The 25,258-nt window shown below is 42.8% G+C and overlaps 1 protein-coding gene across 2 annotated transcripts in view; it reads left to right on the top strand.

Annotated features, from left to right (window-relative positions):
* LOC148539116 (formin-I-like) overlaps positions 1-25,258 on the top strand; it is a 275,411-nt gene that overhangs the window by 189,327 nt on the left and 60,826 nt on the right. For both annotated transcript variants that reach the window (XM_088451832.1, XM_088451833.1), the window contains 4 exons: positions 896-986; positions 6,437-6,523; positions 8,687-8,839; positions 25,111-25,240. In XM_088451832.1, the coding sequence (XP_088307958.1) occupies positions 896-986; positions 6,437-6,523; positions 8,687-8,839; positions 25,111-25,240 (461 nt within the window). The remainder of the gene's footprint in view (positions 1-895; positions 987-6,436; positions 6,524-8,686; positions 8,840-25,110; positions 25,241-25,258) is intronic.

Raw genomic sequence — 25,258 nt, 5'->3', positions numbered from 1 at the left:
AATGCGTAGGGGTCCCCCTATATTTAAAACCAGCACCGGACCCAAAACGACCAGGGTGTACTGCCACAGACAGGAGACCCTATTACCGGGTCTCCAGGTCCAAAGCATTCTCACCCCAAGTTCGTCAGGCCAAGCCGGGGATCTTAGGGGAGGTGGGGACCCCCCAAGCACCCCAGGCTTGGTCTGAAGCCCGGGGCTCTTCCCCGCACCCCTGTAGTGGTGGGTACGGGGGGTAATAAAGTGTAAAATCAAAGAAAACTATTGTATTTTACAGTGGAACTACAAGTGCCAGCATGCCTGCCCTTTGGCAGCTCGTTGGGTACCAGCCAACGAGCGGCCGCTGCATGTAAAGCGGCCGCTGATTGGCTAGCGGCCCGTGAGAAATAATAGTTGATTTTGGTCATCTGTCATTTCGCGAGGTGTTAGTATATGTAACAGCATATACTTGCATCTGTTCGGTATGGTTCGGGTAAGTCGTTTTGGAGAAGTGGACCTACAGTACCAGCTGGTTGTACAGGGTCATTGAAAGTTGTTGCCTTTCCCACTGCAACTCACTTGTTACAGCAAGTGCTCCTCTCCTCATCCCTCCCTGACTGAGGTATTATTGGACTATTTTGTTTCCTTGGTGTGTCATTTGTTTTAACTGTTCAACTTTGTGGCACCTAATAAACAATAATAATAAAATAATTATGTATGTAAAAAACAATGTATTCTCTTTACAAGTAGTAATGAATGAACATTTATGCTTTTAAATAAACTTACGTAGCATAAACTAAATATTTTATTTCTCTATATTATGCCAAACATTTTGAGGTCAGAAACGATAAATTAGCAATACATGGATGTATGTCACGTACAAAAAAAATTAACACCAAATATCTGTCTTGTGTTACAGATATGTCCCAACTATAAAAGATACAAAAATGTATCTAAATTATAAAGGTTGTCCATCTGAATTACACATTGTGGATCAGTTCATGCTGCAGGTAAGGTGTGTGTGTGTGTGTGTGTGTTTGTGTCTGTGAGCACGCACGCAAGCGTTAGGGTTGCCATATGTCCAGAATTACTTCTGACCAGGGCTACAATCATATATTGTGGGCCCAGGACTGACAAAATAGGCAGGGCCCCTGGGCTCCCCTCCCGCTACTGCTAAGTCTAATTAATTACGACTTACCTTATCGCCTTGTGCTTCTTCCTTCTAATTTCTTCTCCTCCTGGGCTGGCTGACGCTGCTCCACACGCACCGCGGCTCATCTGACCTCTCCCTTCCAGTGGCGTGAAGTCATGCACCCCAACGCCAAAGGAAAAAAAAATGTATTAAACAAGTGCAGGGGCAAATGCAGGATTTTCTGAGGGGGAAGGGGGGTTTCTAATAATAAATATATATATATTTGTGTGTGTGTGTTTTGTTAAACACACACATATATAATATATACAGCATAACACACATGTACATGTTATATATAACACATATACACATACATCCACACTTAAACATACATACACATATGTACACTCTAACACATACAGATATATACATACGCATACATACACACTAACACATACAGACATACATACCCATATATACACACTAACACAGACCTATACAGTACATACGCATATATACACACTAACACATACAGACATATACAGTACATACACATATATACACACTAACACAGACCTATACAGTACATACGTATATATACACACTAACACATAGACATACATAAACATATACTGTATACACACTAACAGACATATACAGTACATACCCATATATACACACTAACACAGACATATACAGTACATACACATATATACACACTAACACAGAGACATACATAAACATATACTGTATACACACTAAAACACAAACATACTCATTACTTACACTTGTGCGCAGCAGCTGGTTGCTAATGGGTGGCGGGCACCTTGCATTATTAGGCCCCGCCCCTAAGGAACAACACGATTCGCGGGTGTTTGGGGGGGTGGCTCGATCAATTGGCTCCGCCCCCGTTACAAGCTGACCAAAGAGGGGAATCGTGAAGGAAGGGGGAGGGAGGGGTTTCTCAGATTGGAGCAGGTGTACTTAATCACTGCATGCCGGTAGGCACTGGCAGTAGCAGCGCCCCACTCCCCTTTCACTCAAGGGGGAAGTGCGGGGGACTATGCAGCAGTTGCAGGAGCAGGCCCGGACCCCCTCCCGTACTGCCAGTGTCCGGGCCCGGGACTCTAGTACCGGCAGTCCCCCCCTGATGGCGGCCCTGCTTCGGACAGTATGGAAATCAAGTCTTCTGTTCGGAGTGTAGGTAATGCCAAAGGGCCAGTATCTGGAAAACAGAAATGTATATTTTGTTCTTTTGTTCAAACACATCCTCATCAGGTCTGCCAACCCTCTCTACTGTACTCCTGTGTCTCATCTTCTTCTCTGCAGTGCAGCCAGCCTTTATTATCTCCAGCCTGGCTGCAACTGCTCAGTGAGGCTTCAACAGCCTCTGCAGCTGGTTCTCCTGGAGCCAGCAATAGTACCCTGCCCACCATCTTTGAGAAGATTAGAATGAACCTGCTGCTAGTAGGTATGTTGAAGAGTTTGAAAGCAAAATGGAATTGTGTGGGCACTAATGACATATAAAGGGATATGTGCAGACACTAATAAACATAAAAAGGGGCATGTGGAGGCACTGATGACATATAAAGGGGCGGTAGGGAGTTCTGAGGAACATATAGCGGAATGACAAGACTTTGGGACATACTGTACATGCATGATGACACTCTGATACATATAAAAGAGCATGACTGGGCCTAGGGCATATGAAGGGGCATAAGGGGCCTCTGAGGCATATATATGGGCATGAAAAGGCATATAAGGGCATATAGGAGCTTTGGTGCATATAAAGGGACACATACTGGATCTGATGACATATAAGGTGCATGTGGAGCATATGGCACATGCAGGCCTGAAATCTAAGAAATAAAATGGTTGCAACCCTACTGATGATTTGGCCAGGGCCCCTTGACACTCCCCCTGTTCAGGAATTTGAAAAATCAAAAGGTGGCAAAATCCTAGTGTGCGTATTATACTGTTTTTTTTTTTTTGTTTATAATCATTTTCAACATTTTCCAATATATTAACTTCTCTATCAGTAACTGCATCATATTTGCAATATAAATTTAGAATAGGCAAGATAAAAGGTTTCAATGACTAAGCTTGGCATGATAGCATGTTCTATGAAGGTCTGTAGCTAGGATATTTGGAAATGCAGCACAACTGCAGTTTCTATGTGTTGCAGTATTGTGTGCATGCAAAACTGCTCAATATCTTAACATCCAAGTAATGGTACAGTAGTACTATATTAAAGATAGTGTTACTGAAACGGGGTGAGGTATCATATGTGCATAGCAGATGGGCTGCAAGCAAACAATACATCTGTAAAATACAAGAAGCTACAGTTGCAGTTGGTTAAGAAACTATGGGGTCTATTTACTAAGCAGTGTTAGGAGAAGTGAAAAGTGATAAGGTGCCAGCCAATCAGCTCCTAACTGCCATCTCACAGGCTGTGTTTGAAAAACAACAGTTGGGAGCTGATTGGCTGGTACCTTATCACTTTTCACTCTTCACTTTTCACTTCTCCTAACACTGCTTAGTAAATAGACCCCTATCATGTTTGAGCCTACAACCCATTCATGAACATTGAGGACCATACTAGACAGGTCTTTACATACAGTAGTCCCTTTTGCGTAATATGTTTGCCAGTATTCAATTGTCAGTTGCTAGTACAAGATGATCACTAGTAGGATAGATAGGAGTCAGCATCCCGGCGTGCGGGATGCCGACGGTCGAAATACCGGAGTAATTAACAAGCCTGGGCCAGTAACATACTGATTAAAATGTATGGAACACCATGTACAGTGGCATCCCTCCCCACGGTGTCACCTGGTACGGGAAGAGATGCTGTGCTTGCTGGGGAGTTGCGCGTCACCAAAAAGGGGGCGTGGCCCCATGGACAGGTGGCGTGGCCACGCGGGAAGGGGGAGTGACCTCGTGGCCCAAAACCTGTAGTCTCCCGTCGGGTGGTTGCAGGAGGTGCAGATTGCCCTATGTGCAGTGCTGGCTCCCTCACAGTGTCAGGAGCCGAGTGCTGCACTTACTACTACAGTGCAGCACCCGGCTCCTGTCACTGAGGGGGAGTCTGCACCTTGGTGTCACCCCTCGCCACTGAACATGTAATCAAAATCCATGCAAACAGCAAAACCCTTTAAAGTTATCATGGGCCAGTATCCATAAACTGCCATAGTATTAACATTGTCTTGAGTTCATGACGTATGGTTGAAGTGTAGAATTTCACTTTGCAGTTATTGTTAAATATACAATGTTAGAGTGGACTGACACAGCCTGTTTTACTTAACTATAAATGTTGCCAAAAGAAAAATACATTTCCTGGCATCCACTAAGTCACAGTGTGTGAAACAAATGTATACAAATGAAGTTATGTATTCTGCAGGATGTATTCTCAGACACCAAAAAAAATGCAGAAAAGTAGTATGACACAGGTTCACAATTCAATGTAATTGTTGTTACTGCCTGTGATTTAATTTTACTCTACATAAAAGAAGAAAACACATCTGTGAACTGAAAATACAGAAGTTATGTTTTAGATTAAACGAGATCTTTGTTCTTTGAGGCTTTTAGACCTGCAGGTGTTACAACACAATGTAATTCTTAGCTATAGAGAAGAGTTCTGAATTTGTTTAACAAAACTGCTGCAAAGGTCAACAACTTACATAACCTGTAATGCTTTAATGAAACAAGGAAACTGAGGCCATATTAACAAATGAAGATGTAATTTTAATGGTATAAAAAGATCTTTAGTTTGGCAGAGTATTCAAGCTCTGTTTTTTATGAAATGAGAAAGAGGAAAACTCTCACATACAATGGAAGTTATGTCATTGATTTGTTTAAGGAGACGCTTTTATATTCAATATTTTATTGACTTTTACAAAACAAGCAATTGTTCAAAGGGATTATGAAAGAAAAAAGGAGAGTGGGATAATGAGGAGAACCAGAGTACGCAAAAAATGAACAATACATGTTACATACAAATACACATAAGTACAAAATAGATATTACATGACCAAGGTGCAGTACAGAACATAGCAATTGCAGGGAAGCAAAGGGGGACAATACCACTCGACAATCTAAGGACTATTTGACTTTAGTTGAGCTTGTAGAAACAGGGTACAGGAGATCCAGGGGCATATTTACTAAAGTGAGAGTTTTTAATAAGTGGAGATGTTGCCCTTAGCAACCAATCAGATTCTACTTAACATTTATCTAGCACCTCCTAGAAGATAATAACTAGAATCTGATTGTTTGCTATGGACAACATCTCCACTTCTAAAAACCAGCACTTTAGTAAATATACCCCGCACTGTATCCATCTGAAAAGCAAAAAGGTTCTTAGCTATAACATTACTAATAGAAAGTTAGGAGGGATTATTCTAAAATTGAGCAATCGTATTGTTGGTCATGACCAATATATGGCCTAATACTGTACAAAGCAATCAGGTTTCAGGAGATTAAGGGGATGTACATGCAAACAGTGCCAGAATAAGGTCCACATAGGCCAGGAGCTGGAATTTATGAAGGGCCTATTGTGGGCCATCGCAGGGGGTGTGACCAACATTGTGGGAGTGTGAATAGTGATGTGGGCATGTGGTTTACACAGAGTGTGTAGACTGTGCCATGGGGTGTGGCTAACACCATGGAGGAAATATCTACCACCTACCTTCAACCACCTCAATCTCCCTTCCCTCTCTACTCATATAAAGCATGCACTACCTGTTATATTATTGACCATTAAAAAATATATATTTTTTTAAAGTAAACACAAACTTTGGTTTAACTGAAATTTTGTGCAAATTCTTATACTAAAGGGTATATTTACTAATATGTTAGTATAGCAACCAATCAGATTCTGTGTATCATTTTCTAGAAAGCAAAAGAGAAGTGATAGCTACAATTTGGTTGGTTGCTATAGGACACATCACCACTCTGTTTTAGAAGCTTTAGTAAATCTACCCCTAGGGCTGAAAAATGGTCTAGCAGGAATGCAGAATTGGCACGGATTCCAAATGGGATTCGTTAAACTCTTTAGCTATGATATGCTGATGTTTTCTAGCCCTGCCTGACATTACCATACATTTGTGAGATCTTTCTCAACACTGATGATAAATCAATATTAAAGTAGATAGGAAGCATCTGTGTACTAAGCAGTAGAGAGTTCATTATTTAATCATTCCAAAAATTACTAAAGTGTTTGATGGTGCCTGAAACTTGGCAGAAGCCACATCACTGTTACCCATCTGACTGTACATATCCTGGTTGTGATATATTTCATTTATTCACTAATCTCTCTCCTTCTATTTTTTAAAGATGTGTAAAATCCCTGACTTGTGCACCAGACTCGACACTTTACTTGCAATACGAGAGCTGCCTACGTATATGATAGACTTGCAGCCTGTAAGTTAAACCATAATAATACAAAATACAAATATGTAAAGTATAACTTGGGCCCACATAATTTTTCCTCAAAATTCATGGTCAATTACTTGGTGTTTATATGGATTAATTCACTAAGGGCCTGATCAGAGATGGACGCTAATGCAATCAAAGCTGCAATTGTGCGTGGAACGCAGATGTGAAAATATACTAATGTCTGCAAAGATCATCCGAGCATAAAGACGCCACTGCTGCCTTCTTACCTGCGTGCGACGACGCATACCTATGTAAATATCGGCAGCCATCTTGACATTGCAGCAGGTCTGACCAGCCACAGCCGTAGGAGCTCTCCTGACACACAGAGCTGTGTATGTAGCTGCAGTGGCTAATTTATGCACGCCCATGTAACGGTGTTCAAACGGACAAGCGCACCTGCATTTTTCTGAGTAACTCCCCGTTACCACCCTCAAACCCTAACAACCTGTCACTCACTATGTACTATGTGCGTAAGCAATCTCAGTCCGATCGCTGCGCACGTGCAGGGCGGCTTATACACATGTGCAATGGCAAACAATTGCTCGATAAGCGTGAAAATCTCAAAATAAGTACTTATTGTTTCTATAGACAACAGTGGTGTTCTGTCTACTTTATAAATTCCAGTGGGCGCTTGGAAGCTTGGGCCTATCAAGGTTGTACAGCAGGAAATGGGTGGGGCCATAGAAGTATTTACTAAATACATGGATGTCTACTTCAGTAATTTTGCATATGTTAACTGTGCCCCCACATTAATTATTTGAGCAGATCACTAACCATATTATTAGAGCAATGCTTTATACACAGTCAGTGTCCATTATAGTACTTTCCCCACTGACCACCACTGTCAATGTACCACCACATCTTTGCTGCTCCTAACACTATGCACCAATATTTTCCCTTATAGCTGCAATGAACTTCAGAAAAAAATAATTATTGTTCATAGAAATGAATATAGCAAACAGCTGATGCTGGTTTCTATAATCACAGTGAGATATAGGGACTGAATTAGAGGTGGACGCAGTAATGATTTTGGACACAAGTGTCTGATCTTTTCAGTCTGGGCATGTGCTGAGTCACACTGCGTCCAGATGGTTACTGCCGGGAGTCACAGGAAGAATTTAGATGCAAGAAAAGTGGATTTAAGTTGGTATTCATGGAAGGTAACATGGGGGTGGCTAGCCAGACGTGGGCATGATGCTGTAGGAAGTTTGTCGGTTGCGGCATTAGCATTAAGATGCAAAAACTGGCCCTGATTCAGAGCCGGACGCTCTGACAGAGCGCTCGCTCTGAATCAGGGCCATCCCTGCTCCTTTTTGGAGCGGCCTCCTGGCCGCTCGCATAGCTGTGGGTGACCACCCACAGCTATAGCGAGCGGCCAAAATGACGGTCGCGATGGTCAAGACCATCGCGACCATCGGGCTTGCGGCGAGACCCTTGCGGAAGGGTCTCGCTGCCGCAAGCCCTGGAGTGCTTTTGGCGCTATCAGAGCCAAAAGCACTCCCACTGACATCACTAGTGATGTCAGTGGGGCTGGCCCCAGACGGTAGGCGTTCCCATGGGAACGCCTCCGTCTGGGCAGGCACGGCCACCAAAGGGGGCGTGCTGTCAATCACCATCGACAGCACGCCCCCTTTGGTGCGAGACCCATTCCGACGGCTTGGCTGTCGTACGCATGTGCACTTGGCGAGCGGGTCTGAATTAGGCCCACTGTTGCGAGCACCTCTGAATCAGGGCCATAGGGTATATTGGTGGAGACAGTTCTGTTTGAATATTGGGTGTACAATGGTGCATGGCATAGAATATTGGAGGGTATGATCACTGCTGACGGGACACCAGTGACATGGGCTGGGGGAGTTCCTGGCTTATTTTACCCAATGTCCTATTTAGAATGTTGGGAGTTGTGAAATAATTAAATTCATGCTGGTTTTGCAAACACCACCCATTGAAGACGAATAACATCAACGCTAACTTGCCTTCTGCTCTATAAGCCATCAATGCATCTTTTGATTCCACTGCAATTATGTATTCTAATCATTTATATATAAGGAATATTGTCAATGCTCTGGTGTTTCCTTATATTATGCACAGAATAAATTAAATACTTTGTAACTTATGATAAATGAACCATAATGGAATGTGTGCCATCAGCTCCTGTGCCAGATGATCAAACTATGTAACCAGCTGCTGAATAGCCCAGCTTTCCTGGCAGTGCTTAGCTATATCTTAGCTATGGGCAACTGTCTAAATGAAAATGCCGGAAAAGGTAAAGCCAAAGGGTTCCAGCTATCCTCCCTCACAAAAGTAAGTATTATCAGTTTCACTCATTCAATCTATATTTCTTTGTTCCTGTCTGCATAATGCTATAAATGTGCATTTTGAGTTAAACGTTTAGTGTCATTCACAAAGTGTTCCACTCCTGTTATCTGTAGCACTTCATATCTCTCACAATCTTTAAGTAATTTATCTGATGCTGCATTATAAATGATCCTCTTTTCCTAATATCTGTACATTTAGATCATAAATTATGTAACGTCAAAGTATGCAATTTCTACTGTGAAGAGTTGACAGCTTTATAAATACTTTGTTCATTTGTTCAACCACCATTTCAGTAAAAATAAGGCACATGGCAGGCTTTCTATATTGATGCTTAACTAAAAGCACATAATACTGTAGGTTTATATATATATATATATATATATATATATATATAGTGACACTGGGTACTGCTACAATAGATAATATTTATTTAAGATTGCTCCCGTCTTTAGATTTGTGAAATTCATCACATATATTTTGTATACCAGTAACATTCTGACTGCTAATAACAATAAGGCTTAAGGGACTTTGGGGCCTAGTTATCAACCATCTTTTCACAAAAAACAAGTGGGAAAACAGCAATCTCCGAATGTTTCTCATGACTTTTAGTATACAGACCATTATTTACAGTATCTGCTGCATTCCATAAAGATTGCCAGAACATTGCATTTCCCATGTCCTCTACGGGAATGTTGGTGTCAAATTTTTGAAGTTCCCAAAAAAAGATATATATTTTTAGGCGCTTGAAGGCTAACACCATTAAATCCATTACACCTTAGAACCCTCCTGTACTATTGCAATGTTTTCCCTGTTGATTACTCATTCTGTCTTCCCTATCAAGATGACATCATCAGACTTATCATGCACACCAGAAATACAAGTAACACTTTTAAAGACATGTAACTACAATTTATGCAATCAGTGAAGAACTGTGCAGTAGAAAAAAGGTGTAATGAAAGTGATTCCTTATTTCATGTGATAAATGGTTTGGCAGCCATTTATTTGTCAGTGGCAATTGTACCACTCTGACATGCTTATTTACATTTCTAAATTAATATAGAAATGAATAACCTGCATATGAAACTTTCAATATTCACTGTACCTTAAAATTGCTTGGTTTCCATGGTCACACCATACAGTAGCTTTTACAGTGATGATTTCCATTGGAAAGTCACATTTATTTATCTCTAATAGGGCATGGTACACTGAAAAAGAGAAATGGGGAAAATTTACTAAGCAGCTTTTTTTTTTCTGGGGTATCCGGATAGAGATTGACAGTGTAAAGGTCAAGGGTCAATAAGTCGACACCAGATGATCGACATGCCATAGATTTTTCTGCTGTCACTAACTATATGAATCCCGAATAAGGGGAAATAAGCAATACTGTATGTTTGTCATGGGTCTCTTCAAACTCTGTTTTGATTGGACTACTAAAGAGAGCCCTTTACTGATAATACCACAATCTTCTTAATCAACTATTTAACTAACATCTGGACCAAGTCCAGTGTAACCTGTGAAAAGTTATTAAATACCTTGAGCATGACAGATGCACATCTTCCACTTCACCCACAGTCAACTCTGGGCCTGATTCAGAGCCGCTCGTAAGCGGCCGCTCGTTCGCTCCGAGCGATGTTCACACATCTGCGCATGCGTATGGGTCGTAATGCGCATGCGCCAACCAGTCATTGCGGTCGGAAATCGAGCGCTCGCAAAATAGCGAGTGCCTGCTAATTTGAGTGACAGGATGAGGCGTTTGTGGGTGGTAACAGGGGAAGGTGCATGAAAATGGGGAGTGGTGATCTGAACGCAGGCGTGCCAAAAGGTCAAAACGGGCGTTTTAAGGATGTGCATAATTAACAAAGCAGCGTCATCGACCACGTCACTTGGTTGTTTCTTAGCCTGAACTGTTCGCATGATTGTGGTAGGAAAATCCTACCACAAGCACTGCGAGCAGTTCAGATGCCTTTCGATGTACTCGATTAATCAAATAAATAGCGGAGATGACGTAGGATGCGAGCAGCCAGGGGGCGTCTTTACAAAATAGTGAGCGCATGTTTCGTTCGCTCGCTCAGACATAGAGGCGTCAACAGACCGCAAAGAGCGAGCGCTCAATTTAAATAGCCGGCCCCTTTTTCTGAATGAGCGAGCGCAAATAGCGTCCGGCTCTGAATCAGGCCCTCTGTCCAATCCCAATGACTACCACATGTCTTCTGGTAAACTAACCAATGACCAGAACAATGTCTTCCGACCCTACTAAAGGTAAAATGCCCCATGGAATTTCCTGTAGTAACCTTCTGTTAATCTGTAAGTGACCGGGATTGTCAAGTTTTCAAACTCATTTATTGTTTGTTGAGGAGCTGCTGGTATCTTTCCAAGATGGACAGTTTTTGATTGATTCTAGAGTCCAGCCAGCAGTATTCCATGTTTGTAGGGTCAAGTCATAAAGCATAATGTAGTACAGTACTCTTGACAGTGCTTCAATATCAAAGTATTGAGTTAAACAATCAAGTTGTCTGTTGTAACTAGTGCAACATTTTGTCTGTTTTTACAAAAATAACTCAGCTACTGTAAGTTGGCCATAAGAGCAAACAGTTTGCTGTAAGTAGTGTGAGAGGCAATTGAAGAATTTTCAGCTTACTGATTGACTCTTTTATTTCCGTTTGAAAGGTTTTGTTTAACACTTTGTAGAAGTTTGTGGTCACCAGAAGAATAAACTCTTTAGCATATGAGTCTGGGTCTGACATGGAGAATGTGAAGTAAAGTGAAAGTCATATGCCATCTTTTTCTTTTTCCTAAGAAAAGAAAGCAGTATCTGCTTGCACTAGTTTTTGTGATTTCTCAGGGTAAAAGAACAGCGGTCACGTCAGATGTCAGATGTAAGCCACAAACATATTTCAGATACAGCGCTTGAGATACAAATGTTCAGATTTAGAATATGCCTTCCTGGCTGCATGTGGTTACCCAGTACCTTCGGAACATAGTTAGTTTTGCAGATTAATCTCTCCCTATAGGGAAGATAAGTAAAGGCAATGTCACATGCTGAAACTGGATACCGGTTTGGGGTCCAGTCCAGCAAGCTCCTCTTCTGGGAAAGTTGAGTCGGCCATCTGCTGCCAGGCACCAGACACTGCTTACTTCTTGGCCCTGGGGTCCGGCACACTTCTGTCAGGATGCGGCCTGGGATCGCCGCTACTCACCTCTGCCCTGGTGTCTTTGGACTTAGGTGTCCAGACCCTGGGAGTGGAGGTGAGTGGTGACTGATTATTCTCCCTGTGGTCCGCTAGGGCTTCCATGCATGCGTCCTGGTTTCTAGGGTGCTGGGCATGGGCGCAGCCATTTTGGATCATATCACCTGACTAGTCTCTTTCAATGGTAATCCTGTGGTCACTCAGCTGATCCTCTGATCTAATTATCAGCTACCCAGGGGTATTTTAGTCTGACTCCAGGAACAGGAAACTGCTGTTCAACTTCGCTGTTCTAGTGACTTGTGACGAGTGATGTCAGTAGGGCCGCCCACAAACGGCAGGTGTTCCTAAGGGAATGCTTGCGTTTGTTCAGCCTCTCCCCCTTCCCACCTACAAAATGGGGCGAGCTGTCAATCAACATTGACAGCTGCCCTGTCTTGTAGTGAGCCCCGGAGTGACTGAACTTCAGTCGCTCGCAAGGGCTCGCACATGCGCATGTCGGAAGCGGCGCATGCGCAGGGGACAAACATCGACCTGCTTGCGAGCGCTATGCACTTGCGAGCGGGTCTGAATCAGGCCCTTAGTTCTCTCCCAGTGCTCCTGTCTTTTGTGTTTCTATGCCTGTGTGTCTTGTTATGTTCTGCTATTTCCCTGTGTTACTGAGGTGTCAGATTACCTGCTATTGCTGATTAGCTCCCAGCTGCATCTCTTAGCATTCTCAGTATATGTCTGTGTCCACTCTGCTCTGTGTTTGTCTGTGCAAATCAGCACATGCATATCTAGCAATCCGCAGTATATGCCTGTGTCCACATCTCTCTGTGTTTTTCTGTCAGCACCTGCATATGTAACAATTCCCAGTATATGCCTGTGTCCACATTTCTCTGTGCAAATCAGCACCTGGATTTCTAGTAATTACCAATACATTTTCCATTATTCTCTAGCAAGCCTGTGATTAGGATCTCTACCAGGGTTCTAGCATTTATTTAATTAAATATAGTTTCCGGCCTTCTGCCATTCCCAGGTACCTGTCCAGAGGGCTGCGACCTGCTCACTTGGTGTGGCGAAAACCAAATCCCAATTGGAGGGGTCACTGGAGAAAACCACCAAGTGAGTTAGACTCCACACCTCTGGGCAGGTCTAGCCAAACCTGGGTTCGGCCACAGCGAGGAGACCTAGTTACAGTCACTTCCCTACTCACCCGAACCCCCCAGCTCACTGACCTCCACAGAGGAACATTTGCACCCGATCGTGACAACTTCTCCTCCCACAGATCTCATCACCTGACAGCCTCCTCTTCTTCTAGTTATTCTCCCACTAATGTTGAGAGAACTGAAATGCATTATTTTGCATCTGCGGTCATGTAACCACCAATCTCACTCTGATTACCTATACTTTATAAGGGATGTAATGAGTAAACCGGCGGATGGGATGCCGGTTGTCGAAATCCTGATGTCGGTAACCCGACACCAGACTAAAGATAGGTGTCTTAGCTGTTAGCTGCAGGGGGGGGAGGGTTAGGTTTAGGCACCACAGCGGGGTTGTGGTTAGGCTTCACTGGGGGGGTTAGGTACCACTGAGAGGGTTAGGTTTAGGGTTAGGTTTAGGCACCAAGGGGGGACGGTTAGGTTTAGGCACTAATGGAGGGGTTAGGGCGTGGGATGAGGAAGGTTAGGGTTAGGGTGCAAGAAGGGATAGTTAGGGTTTGGGGGAGAAGGGGGGAGAGTTAGTATACTTACTCTACCCCTGTTGGGATACTAAACATTAGGATGCCGGCATTTTGACAGTAGGCATTCCGACTGCCGCTATTTCATACCCAACCCTTAAGCATATCTGAGAATAATTTGGTGCCACAATATTAGATTTCCTTTACTACAGCGTCTTTGAATTATCTTCCATTGAGATATCCTGTGTTTTGCTTATAACCTTTACCTTGGATGGCCCTCACTAATTTTTTGTGCACTTATTTTCTACCTTATCTGTCTGACCATTACCAAACTAGATTCACTTCTGTCTTACAAACCGGTTATACCAGGAACCCGGGTGGAGGTCCACAATCTAAGTGCCAGCTGCAGTGGACCCCCTACTCCATTGCAGGAGTCCCTGGTGAAGACCAGTTGCACCAGTCATATCTGTCAGTACAGAATTCTCTGTTTTTCAGCTTGAAGAAGACAGGCAATATGAAATACAGAGAGATGTTAGATTAAGTCTCTTATTAGGCCCATTCAGTTACGTGATAAATACTGACAGCATCCTTTCTGCATGACCATAGGTCTACTCAGAAGTCTGATTATCAAAGGATCTGCGACCGATGCTGCGTGTTTGTATGCAGATGTTTGGATTTGCAAAGCCGCAGGTGGGCATCTCAATACATTCCTCAGCGTCTGCAATATTTACATATTTTCAAAACAGCAGATGCGTACGGGATCGCAGCTGCAATAGAATTAGAGTACATCTCTGAATTAGGCCCACAGTCCATATCTGATAGTTGGTCAAGGGCACAGATCTTAAGTAGCAAATATTGAATGTGATGCCTGTGCTCTAAATACCTGGATCTGTGCAAAACTGATATTTGAGGATCTGGGAAATTGAAGAGTGGCATACTGTATTTCTAAAGTGTATTTTATATCTTAAGGTGTATTCTATGCTGCAGTGTTCTAAAGTAGAATCTCAGTGCAGTTGGAGGGCTGTAGACCACATCTCTGTGTATACCCCTGGTCAATAAAACCTAAACATGACCCTCTCCCAGGTTTTGTTCTCTACCAGGTGCCTCCCCAAACATGGGTATGTGCTGTTTTTAAAACCAGTGGGACATGTACTTGGTGCACTACTAGCTGTTCCACAACCCTCTCCTGTACAGTGCTTACTCTATACAGGCAATCATTCTTAATCACAAAGTATGGCCCTCCCTCTTGGAGCACAGTCTTTACCTCTATTACCACCTTAAAGGCTAGTTCCAGAGTAGCATCATTGACTTGGTCCCATGAAAAATTCTGTAGTGGAAATAGTCTCGGCACCATTGACTAATCCGTGTCTTCATTGGGCCCCAGGATGGGGGTCATCTGTGGGTTCTCCTAGGAGGACTGCGAATGGCCAGTTTGTGTCTTTCTGTGTCACCTTTCCTGCGATCACTGGAGTAGCTTCCTGCATTGACAACTCCGTTGTCCCAAGTTGTAGATCTTGTTCTTCCTTGGGCATTTACTTTAAATCTGAAAACCCAGCCAATGAATCAGTTGTCAGTATGTCCGGTCATACTTGCCCTAAGGGCCCCTCTTGAAACAATGGAAAGTCACATCCTTAAATGAGTGGATAAGTATCTTAGGAGCTATCGGCACCATGGTCCACATGGTCAAGCCCCTGAGGGACTGGGAGGACATTCCTGTCATATTTCTCTGATGTCCCATGAATACACAGTACCATCACTTCATTCCCGGTGTCCAACAAGGCCAGGACCATGTTCTGGTTAACTAGGAGTTTTACACAAAACAACCCAATGCCCTTCTACATTACACTCATGGTACAGTAACTTGGGTACATTGGCCCCTGCCTCCTGGGCTAGGGAGCAGTCCATAGACTCCTGCAATGTCGGGCACTCCACCTGGGTGTGTCTGGGTTTCCCACTTTCAAAAGCCTCATGTTCACCTCTTCATCCACTGGGTTTTTCACTACCAGCCCTGGGCAGTTCTCGGATAACCCTGATATTTGTCTTGGCATAGATTTTGCAATTCCCCAAATCTCTCCACTAGCATGGCGAGTTCCTTAGGGGTTTGGGGGTCTGCCTGCAACTCCCACTTTTGCAGACCATGGTCCAAAGTCCAGATGCAGTGGTCAATTGCCAGAAGCTCCACCATCTTATGGAGTTAATCTTCTTCCGGTTTTAACCACTTCCTCAGTATTTTAATTTGATCGGCCAAGTTCTGACCATGGTTTCTTTGGAAACTGAATCTTCAAGTAATGAAACTCAGAGGTGTACTTCAGTACAATCCTTTCATAGGAGATTGGTTCTGATACCTTGGATGGCTCTTACCTTGGATACTCATGGAAGCGCTGTGCTATGCCTCACCCAGAAATGCAGGCATCAGCCAGTATCTCCATTTTTAAGGTCAAATACACTGACGCTTCCCTCTTCCTTGAGGTTGCTGGGCCTTACTGGACAAGCATGGTGCCAGCTTCTACACCCAGACTTCCGGTGCGCTATTTGCCCTATTTGCCATTCTCTCGAAGTTGGCGAGATAGGCTTCTAAATCATCAGCTGAACTTTCCTGAAGATTGGACTCCTTTTATTATTTGGTGGACTATTGTTCCTGTGGAACTATCATGGGACTAATGTAGTGGGTTGTTTGCCACCCACTTATACCCTGCCTGCTGTCGCTGTGGAGGAGTTATTTTTAGCCAGCAGAAATTGTTGGAAGTACCTCTTGTGGCAGTTAGAATTGAAACAGACACCACCAAGTTGATAAAAGGAAGGGGCACTGAACATTGGGGGGAGGTTTCAAGGTGACAGGGCTGGGAGGAGAGCAAGGGTTGAGGAGGTTCTGCTGGTCAGTACTGACAAACTGCATCAGATGCTGTGAACCGCCAAAGTAACAAAGCAGTCTAGTGAGCACATGCAGGGAAGCACTGAAAGTGAAGCTAGTACAGCTACGTCTTTAAGGGATGATGAGCTCCTTGTCAGGAGGGTACTTAAACAAAATTTGTAGGTGGTACTTATACCACCATCCTGGATGACAACTTGCTGGCTGGTCCATAAGTCTTTTCATATAAACTGGCTTATACTTCTACCAATTAGTAGAACATAATGATGAGAACTGAGAAAGTGAAATAGTTTACATCTTATAGAGTATTACACTAGGGTGACCTACTTGATCAGTGTACTACACCTTAATATTTTGACATTAAAGGGGACAGTTTTAAGCCTGCCAGGGGAAACAGTTATACATAGGGCCAGCTCTAACATTAGGCAGCTGCCTAGGGCGCCAGAATCTGGGGCGGCGCTACTGAGTCTCCTACCACAAAATTGGACGTAATGCAGGCAGCAGCTGTAGAATTTATAAAATGCCCTTTCATCTTAGGGGCTGAGAAGTGGGTATTGATGGTGGTTTGGGGCATTAGGTTGAAGTTTTGCCTAGGGTGCTGAGAAACCTTGCACCGGCCCTGGTTAAACAGCTAATGCAAGTCACAAATTTCGCCGACACTGCACATGTAAGTTAATGAACAGCAAATAAGGAGTCAGGAACAACAGATACCAGTGAGAATATTACCTCTGCTTGTGTTATATGGTGACTCCGTTTAAATTTAGATTAACCCTGTCTACCAGATTATCCTCGAAAGGAAGCTCTTTTAGTCAGAGTACAATTAGATGAAAGTGGCAAGCTAGAACAGCCCCTCACAAGACATATTACAGTAGTTACTGAGTTTCAACTCAAAGGATAGCAAACTTAGAGTGAAGATCAACTACAGTTACCTTACCCAATTAATTAACATCTTTGCACCTCAACATATGTGCACCAATGATAAACTTTGGCCAGAGGATATACATTTACTGTGAAACGTTGTGGACCCATTTTGATAAATAGAACACTATATTTCATGTGTCCAGTAGTGGCAATTTTGGTTTATAGAAACAAATGGAGGTGGTGTGTTTCAGAAAATGGGCATGGTTTCAGGGGCATAGCTAGACCTATGTAGGCCCCATAGCAAAATTTCCATGGACCGCCATAGGTCTAGCTATGTCTACCACCCTTCCCCTACCACACTTCTCCCCTGCTGAGTCCGGCGCTTTGTCTCTCCGTCTCCTCACTGATGCAGGAAGGAGGTGTGGCCGTGGTCCGGGGATGTCAACACAACCACTCTTCCTCCCATCATCAGTGAGGAGATTTCTATCAGTGGGGGTCCAGAGTTGCTGCTGGTCAGCCTAACAGAATGATGCTGATCCCTGTAGCAAACTGCTTCGTAGGGGTCATATTCAATTTGGAGCGAAAGTTACCTTCAGCAGTCAAAATCGGGGATACCCATAGTGATCCCCCATGTCAGACCATCTTTTGGGGGGTGACAGGCTGATTTCCCCAAAATTGTCAGGACTTTACTATACTTACCTTTCCATCTGGTCCCGTTTTCACGGATTCCTAATTGAATACAGGGATAAGCGGGCACGCACAGAGCCGTTACTAGACTTTTTGGTGCCCTGTGCCAGAAAGAGCATTGGCGCCCCCCTCTTTTTGCAAAGGGACATAATGCACCCAAAAAAGGGCCATGGCTTCATGGGGAAGGGCCAGGGAAGAGATAGGAGAGGCCAGGAGATGCTGGGGATGAAATAAGAGGAAGCTAAAAGCAAGAATGATAATAAACAGAAATTTGACAGGCCCAAAAAGCGCCCCCTGACCTGTGGTGCCCTGTGCGATGACACCGGCCGCACTACCCTAGCTACGGCCCTGGGCACACGCCTGTTACTTAATCCCCTGCAAAAACGGCGATGATGGCGAAAAGTCCGACCTCTGACTTTTTGCCTCAAATTGAATATGCCCCCTAGTTACAGACTGAAGTGTGCTTGTGACTAAGAAGCAGTTTGCAGGACAGATCAGCATCCTTCTGTCACAGTGTGATGTGAGCTAGGTGCAGGAAGAGGCAGGCCTCAGAGGTGCTGCAGGCCCCATAGAAACCGCACTCCCTGCACCCATGGTAGCTATGCCCCTGTGTGGTTTCACAGCACATATGGGCATGATTGGAAAGATCAAGGTGTAGTTAGTGTGGACCTTGCTTGGCTTATTTGTTCCTGATTTTTCCTTTAATAAATGTTGTGAGACATTATATTTGGTTAAGTCATTTAAAATATCAGCGATTAGCAATGTCAACTTTTATATATTTTTCTTGTGCCAAACATCCGTATGTGATCAGCTTAATCTTGGAGCCACACACGACTTACCTGGTAAAATATACAGCCAGTTCAAATCTATTTAAAGGCTATGAATCTTTGAATACTTGGGTTGATAGAAATCTATTTACAGAACACACAGATACCAAGAATTACGCTATCATTTGATTTTCATAGATGAACAGTTACTGCATTTTAAAGCCTGATATTTATGAGTCAATGATTTATAGCTGCAAGAGACCATTGTCGAGCACAGCCAGAGTCTTTTTGATATCTATCCCAATACCTAATTCATCACTAAAAGAATTGTCGACCAAATCAATTTTTGCCACCACACTTCCCAGCGGAGGCCTAGCGCTCTGCAAGGATCTTCGAAATCATTAAAACACAAGATATTTTCACAGTATGCAGTGTCAGGGAGGTATGATAACAGCAGCTGAGTATGCACATTTTCTAAGTGGTGTATTTAGACTGTATTAAAGTAGACCTCTCATTTACTCACAGAGCACTGCAGTAATCCATTACTTAGACTATCAAGATCACTGAGGTATGAGGCATTGTACTTTAGTGATATTACCAAACATTTTAATTTCTATAAAACGCAGTACGTTTTTTTTTTTTAATCTAGCCTGACAATGGTGGAATCTCTTTTATTATAATTTATTATTATTTATTTATTTTTTAACAATTCTAAAAAAATTTAATTCTAGAACTGATTTGATGAACTGGTTTGAGAATCAAAATGCGGTTGATTTCAAAATCTCTGTTGTCCAGAAATACAATGCTCGGTTACTCTAAGATTTCTAGACAATGCTAAGATATTTCTATAGAGTGATACTGAAGATGGATTTCATCCTATATAGCACAAATTTATAATCACTAAACATGAAACAATAAAACTAAACTGTCACACAACTAGAGGTTATCTACTTGCTCGTAGAACATAGTTGCTGCCTGTTTCTGGGACATATTATTCCAACACTGTTATACCCCTTTTACACCGGAGCTAAAACCCGGGTTATTGCAGGGTTAACCCGGGCAGCTCCCTGGTGTAAAAGGGGAGAGGGTTGGATCGCCGGGTCGAGTGACCCGGCAATCCAACCCAGGTAAATAGCAGGGTTTAACACCCTGCTGTGAGAACAGCGCACTCCGGGTCACGATGACCTGGAGTGCGATGCAAGCCGGCCGATTGGTCCGGCTTCAGTAGCGCTTGGAGATGACGTCATCTCCAAGCGTCCACTTTCACGCCGGGAAAGCCGGGTCTATGCAGACCCGACTCCGGTTGGCGCCGGCTAAATTCCATGTCTGATCCGGATAGGAACTCTGTTCCAACTCCGTGTCAGACCCGGAATTTTGGTGGAAAAGGGGTATTACTTGTTAATAAACCAGATTTTTAATACAATTTATACCCCTTTCATACAGAACCGGTAATTTGCAGATCAACACAGGATTTTATTCTGTGTGGAAGGGTCAATACTGGTCGTAATTCCCAGGACTTCGACCCTGCTTTTTACCAGGGTTGGAGAACCGGCATTTTCGACCCGGGTTGACCCTTTAACACAGAAAAAAAACTGTGTTGATCTGCAAATTACCAGGTAGAAGTGCTTTACCCAGTCATTTAATTTTCTGTGTGAAAGAGGTATTAGGCTAGAACTGGCAAACCAAAGCCGGGTAAAAGCAGGTTTCTGTGTGAAAGCAGTATTAGAGTGAGAGGAATGTATGTTCCATTTGTAAAACAAATTAAATAAAAAGATATCACACCTATGGAAATAATGCAAACCTTTTACAGATGAAGCAGTCTTCATTGAATCATTCAACTAAGTTGATACATTAGTGAGCCCCAATTAGATAATTATTCCTTCTTACTCCAGTGAAGGGAATTAGAAGTAGCTGTGACATTTGCTCTGCAGTGCACAGATGTCAATGCTAACTGTAATTATGCTTTAAAATATAAAAAGAAACATTTTTGACATGGAAATTGTTTGCTATTGTTTTGAAACATCACAAGCAGTTATATATGTGTGTGCTTGTAACGTGCTGCTTTCTACAGAGAAATTGAATTAATTAAGCCATTCACAAGAACTGATATAAATAAAGTATTACCGAAACAATACTTTTAACGAGTTGCTGCCTTTGAAGCATGGAGTGATATAAAATTGCTACCCCTCACATCCTTATCTAACAGGAATAATAAAAAGATAGCAACTGCGCACATCAGACACATTGTGGAGCTGAAGATCTGCATTTTTTTAAAAAGGTAATTAAATATAAATTATCTTTGCAACAAGACGTTTAAGCAGGAAACAATGTCCCTCAATGTTATTTTCCTTTTAAACAGAAAAAATAAAGGTTTAGACAATATTTCACATTTTGCTACTTTCCCGCTAAGCAAAGAAAAATCTGGACTTGCCCACATCAGGACAACTAAAATGGGATTTCAAGATGTCATAAAATGTAGGAAACTACTGTGTTATAAAGGGGTTTGAGACTGTAATTAGATAGTAATTAGATAGACAGTAATTAGATAGATAATGTCTAGGTAGACACCAGATTTTAGACAGACAAAAGTTTAACAGGGACACAACTTCGACACACAAAAGGTCGACAGGTACAAATGGTTGATTGGTCAAAAGGTTGACACAAAAATGGTAGACACAAAAAAAGGTCGACACACAATTTTTTTTTGTTTTTAGGGTTAAGGTTATGTTTGGGGTTAGGGTTAGGCACTTACCAGAGGGTTAGGGTTAGGCACCAGGAGGGAGGGTTAGAATTTGGCTCTTACCGAGGGTTAGGGTTAGGAGGGATGGTTAGGGTCAGGCACCTATCCCGATGTTTAGGGTTAGGGACCAAGGGGAGGGTGAGGGTTAGGGTGAAGATTAGGGATAGAAAACAAAAAAAATGTGTCGACCATTTTTGTGTTGACCTTTTGACTCTGCCAACTATTAGTACCTGTCGACCTTTTGTGTGTCAAACATTTGTCCCTGTCCACCTTTTGTCTGTCTAACATCTGGTGACTGTCTATCTCTTATATCACACCCATCATAAAGGTTTTGCCTTTAGCAATGGGTAGATTTACATTTGCGAGTGCAGTCTTTTCCCTCACAGCCAGTCAGAGGAAACGCCCAAACTGGTACTCTGTTCACAGAACAGAGTAGCATAGCATTCTCCTACCCTGATGTAACTATCAAGCTTGTATCACTGTAAGCTTAACTGTAGAGAGTTGTGGATGTAACTCTCTACAACTCTCTTCTTCTCACTATGGGGTCTATTTACTATGCCTTGGATGGAGATAAAGTGAACAGAAATAAAGTGCCAGCCAATCAGCTCTTAACTGCCATGTCACAGGCTGTGTTTGAAAAATGATAGGAGCTGGTTGGTTGGTACTTTGTCTGTCTCCACTTTATCTATCTCCAAGGCTTAGTACATAGACCTCTGTGTTATCAATATTGTGTCTTCTAGATTGTGATCTCCATTGTAGGCACTGTAGAGTAAGATTATGTACTATAGCCTCCTACTTCACTATATAAAAATATATTGCACACAACACTTACACATGTCACATATGAATACTGAATTATGAGTTGTTATTTTTTCTGATAACTCCCATGATCCCTAGATGAAAGACTTCCCCAGTTCCAACTCTGCCTGTTACTCCTAACCAAAGATTATAACCCGAGCAGCTCTGGCATCATTTGTTTCTATTTTGCTTGCAAATAATGCCTAATGTTGTTTTTGTTGCTTACTAGCCAGCCAGTTTATAAAGGGTCATACTAGTGTAGTGTACAACTTAACACACCCTGTAAAGTGAGAGTTAGAAGCTGATTGGTTGGTACTTTTTCTCTCTCCACTTTATCTCTCTCCAAAGTTTGATACATCTCCCCCATGACACTACATAGCACATAGCAGCATACACACATGTAGTCACCTCAGCAGTTAAGTTACCTCAATATTACCTGCAAGGGCTAGAACCATTGGGGATGAGGCTACAACTTGTGGATTTCATCTGAAGCTTTGATTTATGACTAAAGGCTTAAGGTTTAACATGGATACCTAGACCGAAAGTTGGCACCCCGGGCCACACTCAGGTTCCCATGAACATTCCCAAATTTCCCACCAAATCAGCGTTAGTATTCACATATTTGAGTTGGCAGTGATGGGATATGAACCATTACAAATTTGCAATCTTTTAGGTATGCAGAAACCACATGAATAATAAGAAATAAACCTTTAAAATATTCAAATTAATGAAATTGGTTCTTTGCTTAGAAGTTACGTGTCTCTCACCACACAATGCAATGAGAACCAGAAATTGTTCATTACTACTAGCGGCTGTCTTGCAGTGACAAGCTGCTGGTGCTACATCGGCTGATTTTGAACTTGAATTTGATATTTTGTCCTACAGTATGTGAATATGTTCGAATTATAAAATCCATTCCACATTTTCTTGTGGAAGCCATTTTAGTAACAAGATCACTCTAGTAATTTTACTGCTTTATTAACTACTACTTAATTACCTATTGCCCACTGATAGTATATAGCTACTGTAGCTTTTAAGAAAAGAAACTCCTTCAGCGATGATCTAAATGTATTGTAATTAATATACACAGAAAGTGGTAGTGATGCTTGTATTTAGAGGCATAAACAGTTTAAACACATCTGTTCAAATAGACTTTGAATTTATAGGTTTACAGACTTAATTGTATCTGGTTTGTAAATGACCCAATTGGTTACACATTTGTATCATCCATTGTAAAGCATTATTTTAAATGCTTCTTGATTTATTCTGTGACTGACATGGATCAATACATTAATAATACATGTTTTGAATGGGTTTCCACAACAGTTGTGTGTTAATAAACAGAGATTGATATAATACAGTTTTATAAACATTGCAAATACCAATGTGTTCTTACCCAAAAGGTTGTTGTTATGAATGCCAAAGACTACTCCGAGTAAACCCCCTAGAACCCGGCCTAGCGAGGTGTTCCGCCACTAACAGCCTCCTGTTGTTCCCTTAGAACTAAAGATGTTCACTGGTACTTAGGTGGCTGCCTGGACTTAATATTCGGGGCAGTAGCGGCTTACGCAAGTGTCTGATGGGATCCAGTAGTGAGATGAGGAGTTTGGAACAGGAAGTGTCAATGAGGCAACTAGAGACCTGATGGTGTGGCTGGAGAGCCGGTGATGTGGCTTGAGTGCCGATGTGGAGGATGATTTGGCTTTGAGAGCTGACGATGCGGCTTAGGAGCCGATGGTGCAGCTTTGAGCCGGTAGCAGAAATAAGTGATTGATTGTGTGGCTTTGAGAGGCAATAGTGCGGCTAATGTGCTGATGGTGTGACTTTGAGCCAGTAGTAGGAGTAAATAAATATATGTTGTGGCTTTGGGAGCTGATGATGAGGCTGAGGTGCCGATGGTGTGGCTGAGGTGCCAATAGTGCGGCTTGGGAGCCGGTACACAAGTTAATGTGCATGAGAAGTGGCTTGAGAGCTGATGGTACGGCTTGGGAGCCAGTACACAAGTTGGTGTACTTGAGATGCGGCTTTGAGAGCCGATGGTGCGGCTTGGGAGCCGGTACACAAGTTGGTGTACTTGAGATGCGGTTTTGAGAGCCGATGGCAGCATGGAAGCTGCTTGTTCGGCTTGGAAGCCGATGGAGTGACTTGAAGGCCGGTGGCAGCACGGAAGCTGCTGGTGTGGCTGGGAGGCCGATGTAGTGACCAGTGAGCCGGTTGTAGCACGGAAGCTGCTGGTGCGGCTGGGAGGCCGATGCAGTGACCGGTGAGCCGATGGTAGCACGGAAGCTGCTGGTGCGGCTGGGAAGCCGATGCAGTGGCTGGTGAGCTGGTGGCAGCATGGAAGCTGCTGGTGTGGCTGGAAAGCCGATTAATGGTGGCTAGGCAATACTTGGTTGATTGGTAAAGCTTGAAATTAACACTGCATAGTTATACAGCAACAGTCATGTTTCATTCAATTGAAATATACATTTCAGTATTTTAATGTGTAAATACTAAGTTCTGAAATATCCACATCTCTTTTAAAATGCAGAATGAAAGGAGATGCACATGAATATATATCTGTCTTAGCAGAGTGTTTTTATCTGTCATGTTGGGCAATAACTGATGGACACAATCTTCTTTAATACTTGCATTATTTGTGGATTGATTGCTCAGCCTGTCAATTACCTCTGTTTTCTGCCGGTAGATGTCCCAGCTTGTGAGTAAGGAGAAACGGTTCACCTTCCTGCATGCCCTTGTGGAGCAGATCATATTACAGGAGCCTGATTTGGCAAAATTTTATCAGGAGTTGACAGAATTTGAAGCGGTTCCTGGTGGTAAGCAGATAAAAAACA

The sequence above is a fragment of the Taudactylus pleione genome, unplaced genomic scaffold (assembly GCF_031769625.1).
Source record: "Taudactylus pleione unplaced genomic scaffold, aTauple2 ptg000029l, whole genome shotgun sequence".
NCBI classification, from domain to species: domain Eukaryota; kingdom Metazoa; phylum Chordata; class Amphibia; order Anura; family Myobatrachidae; genus Taudactylus; species Taudactylus pleione.
This window is presented reverse-complemented; position numbering and strand designations above follow the sequence as displayed.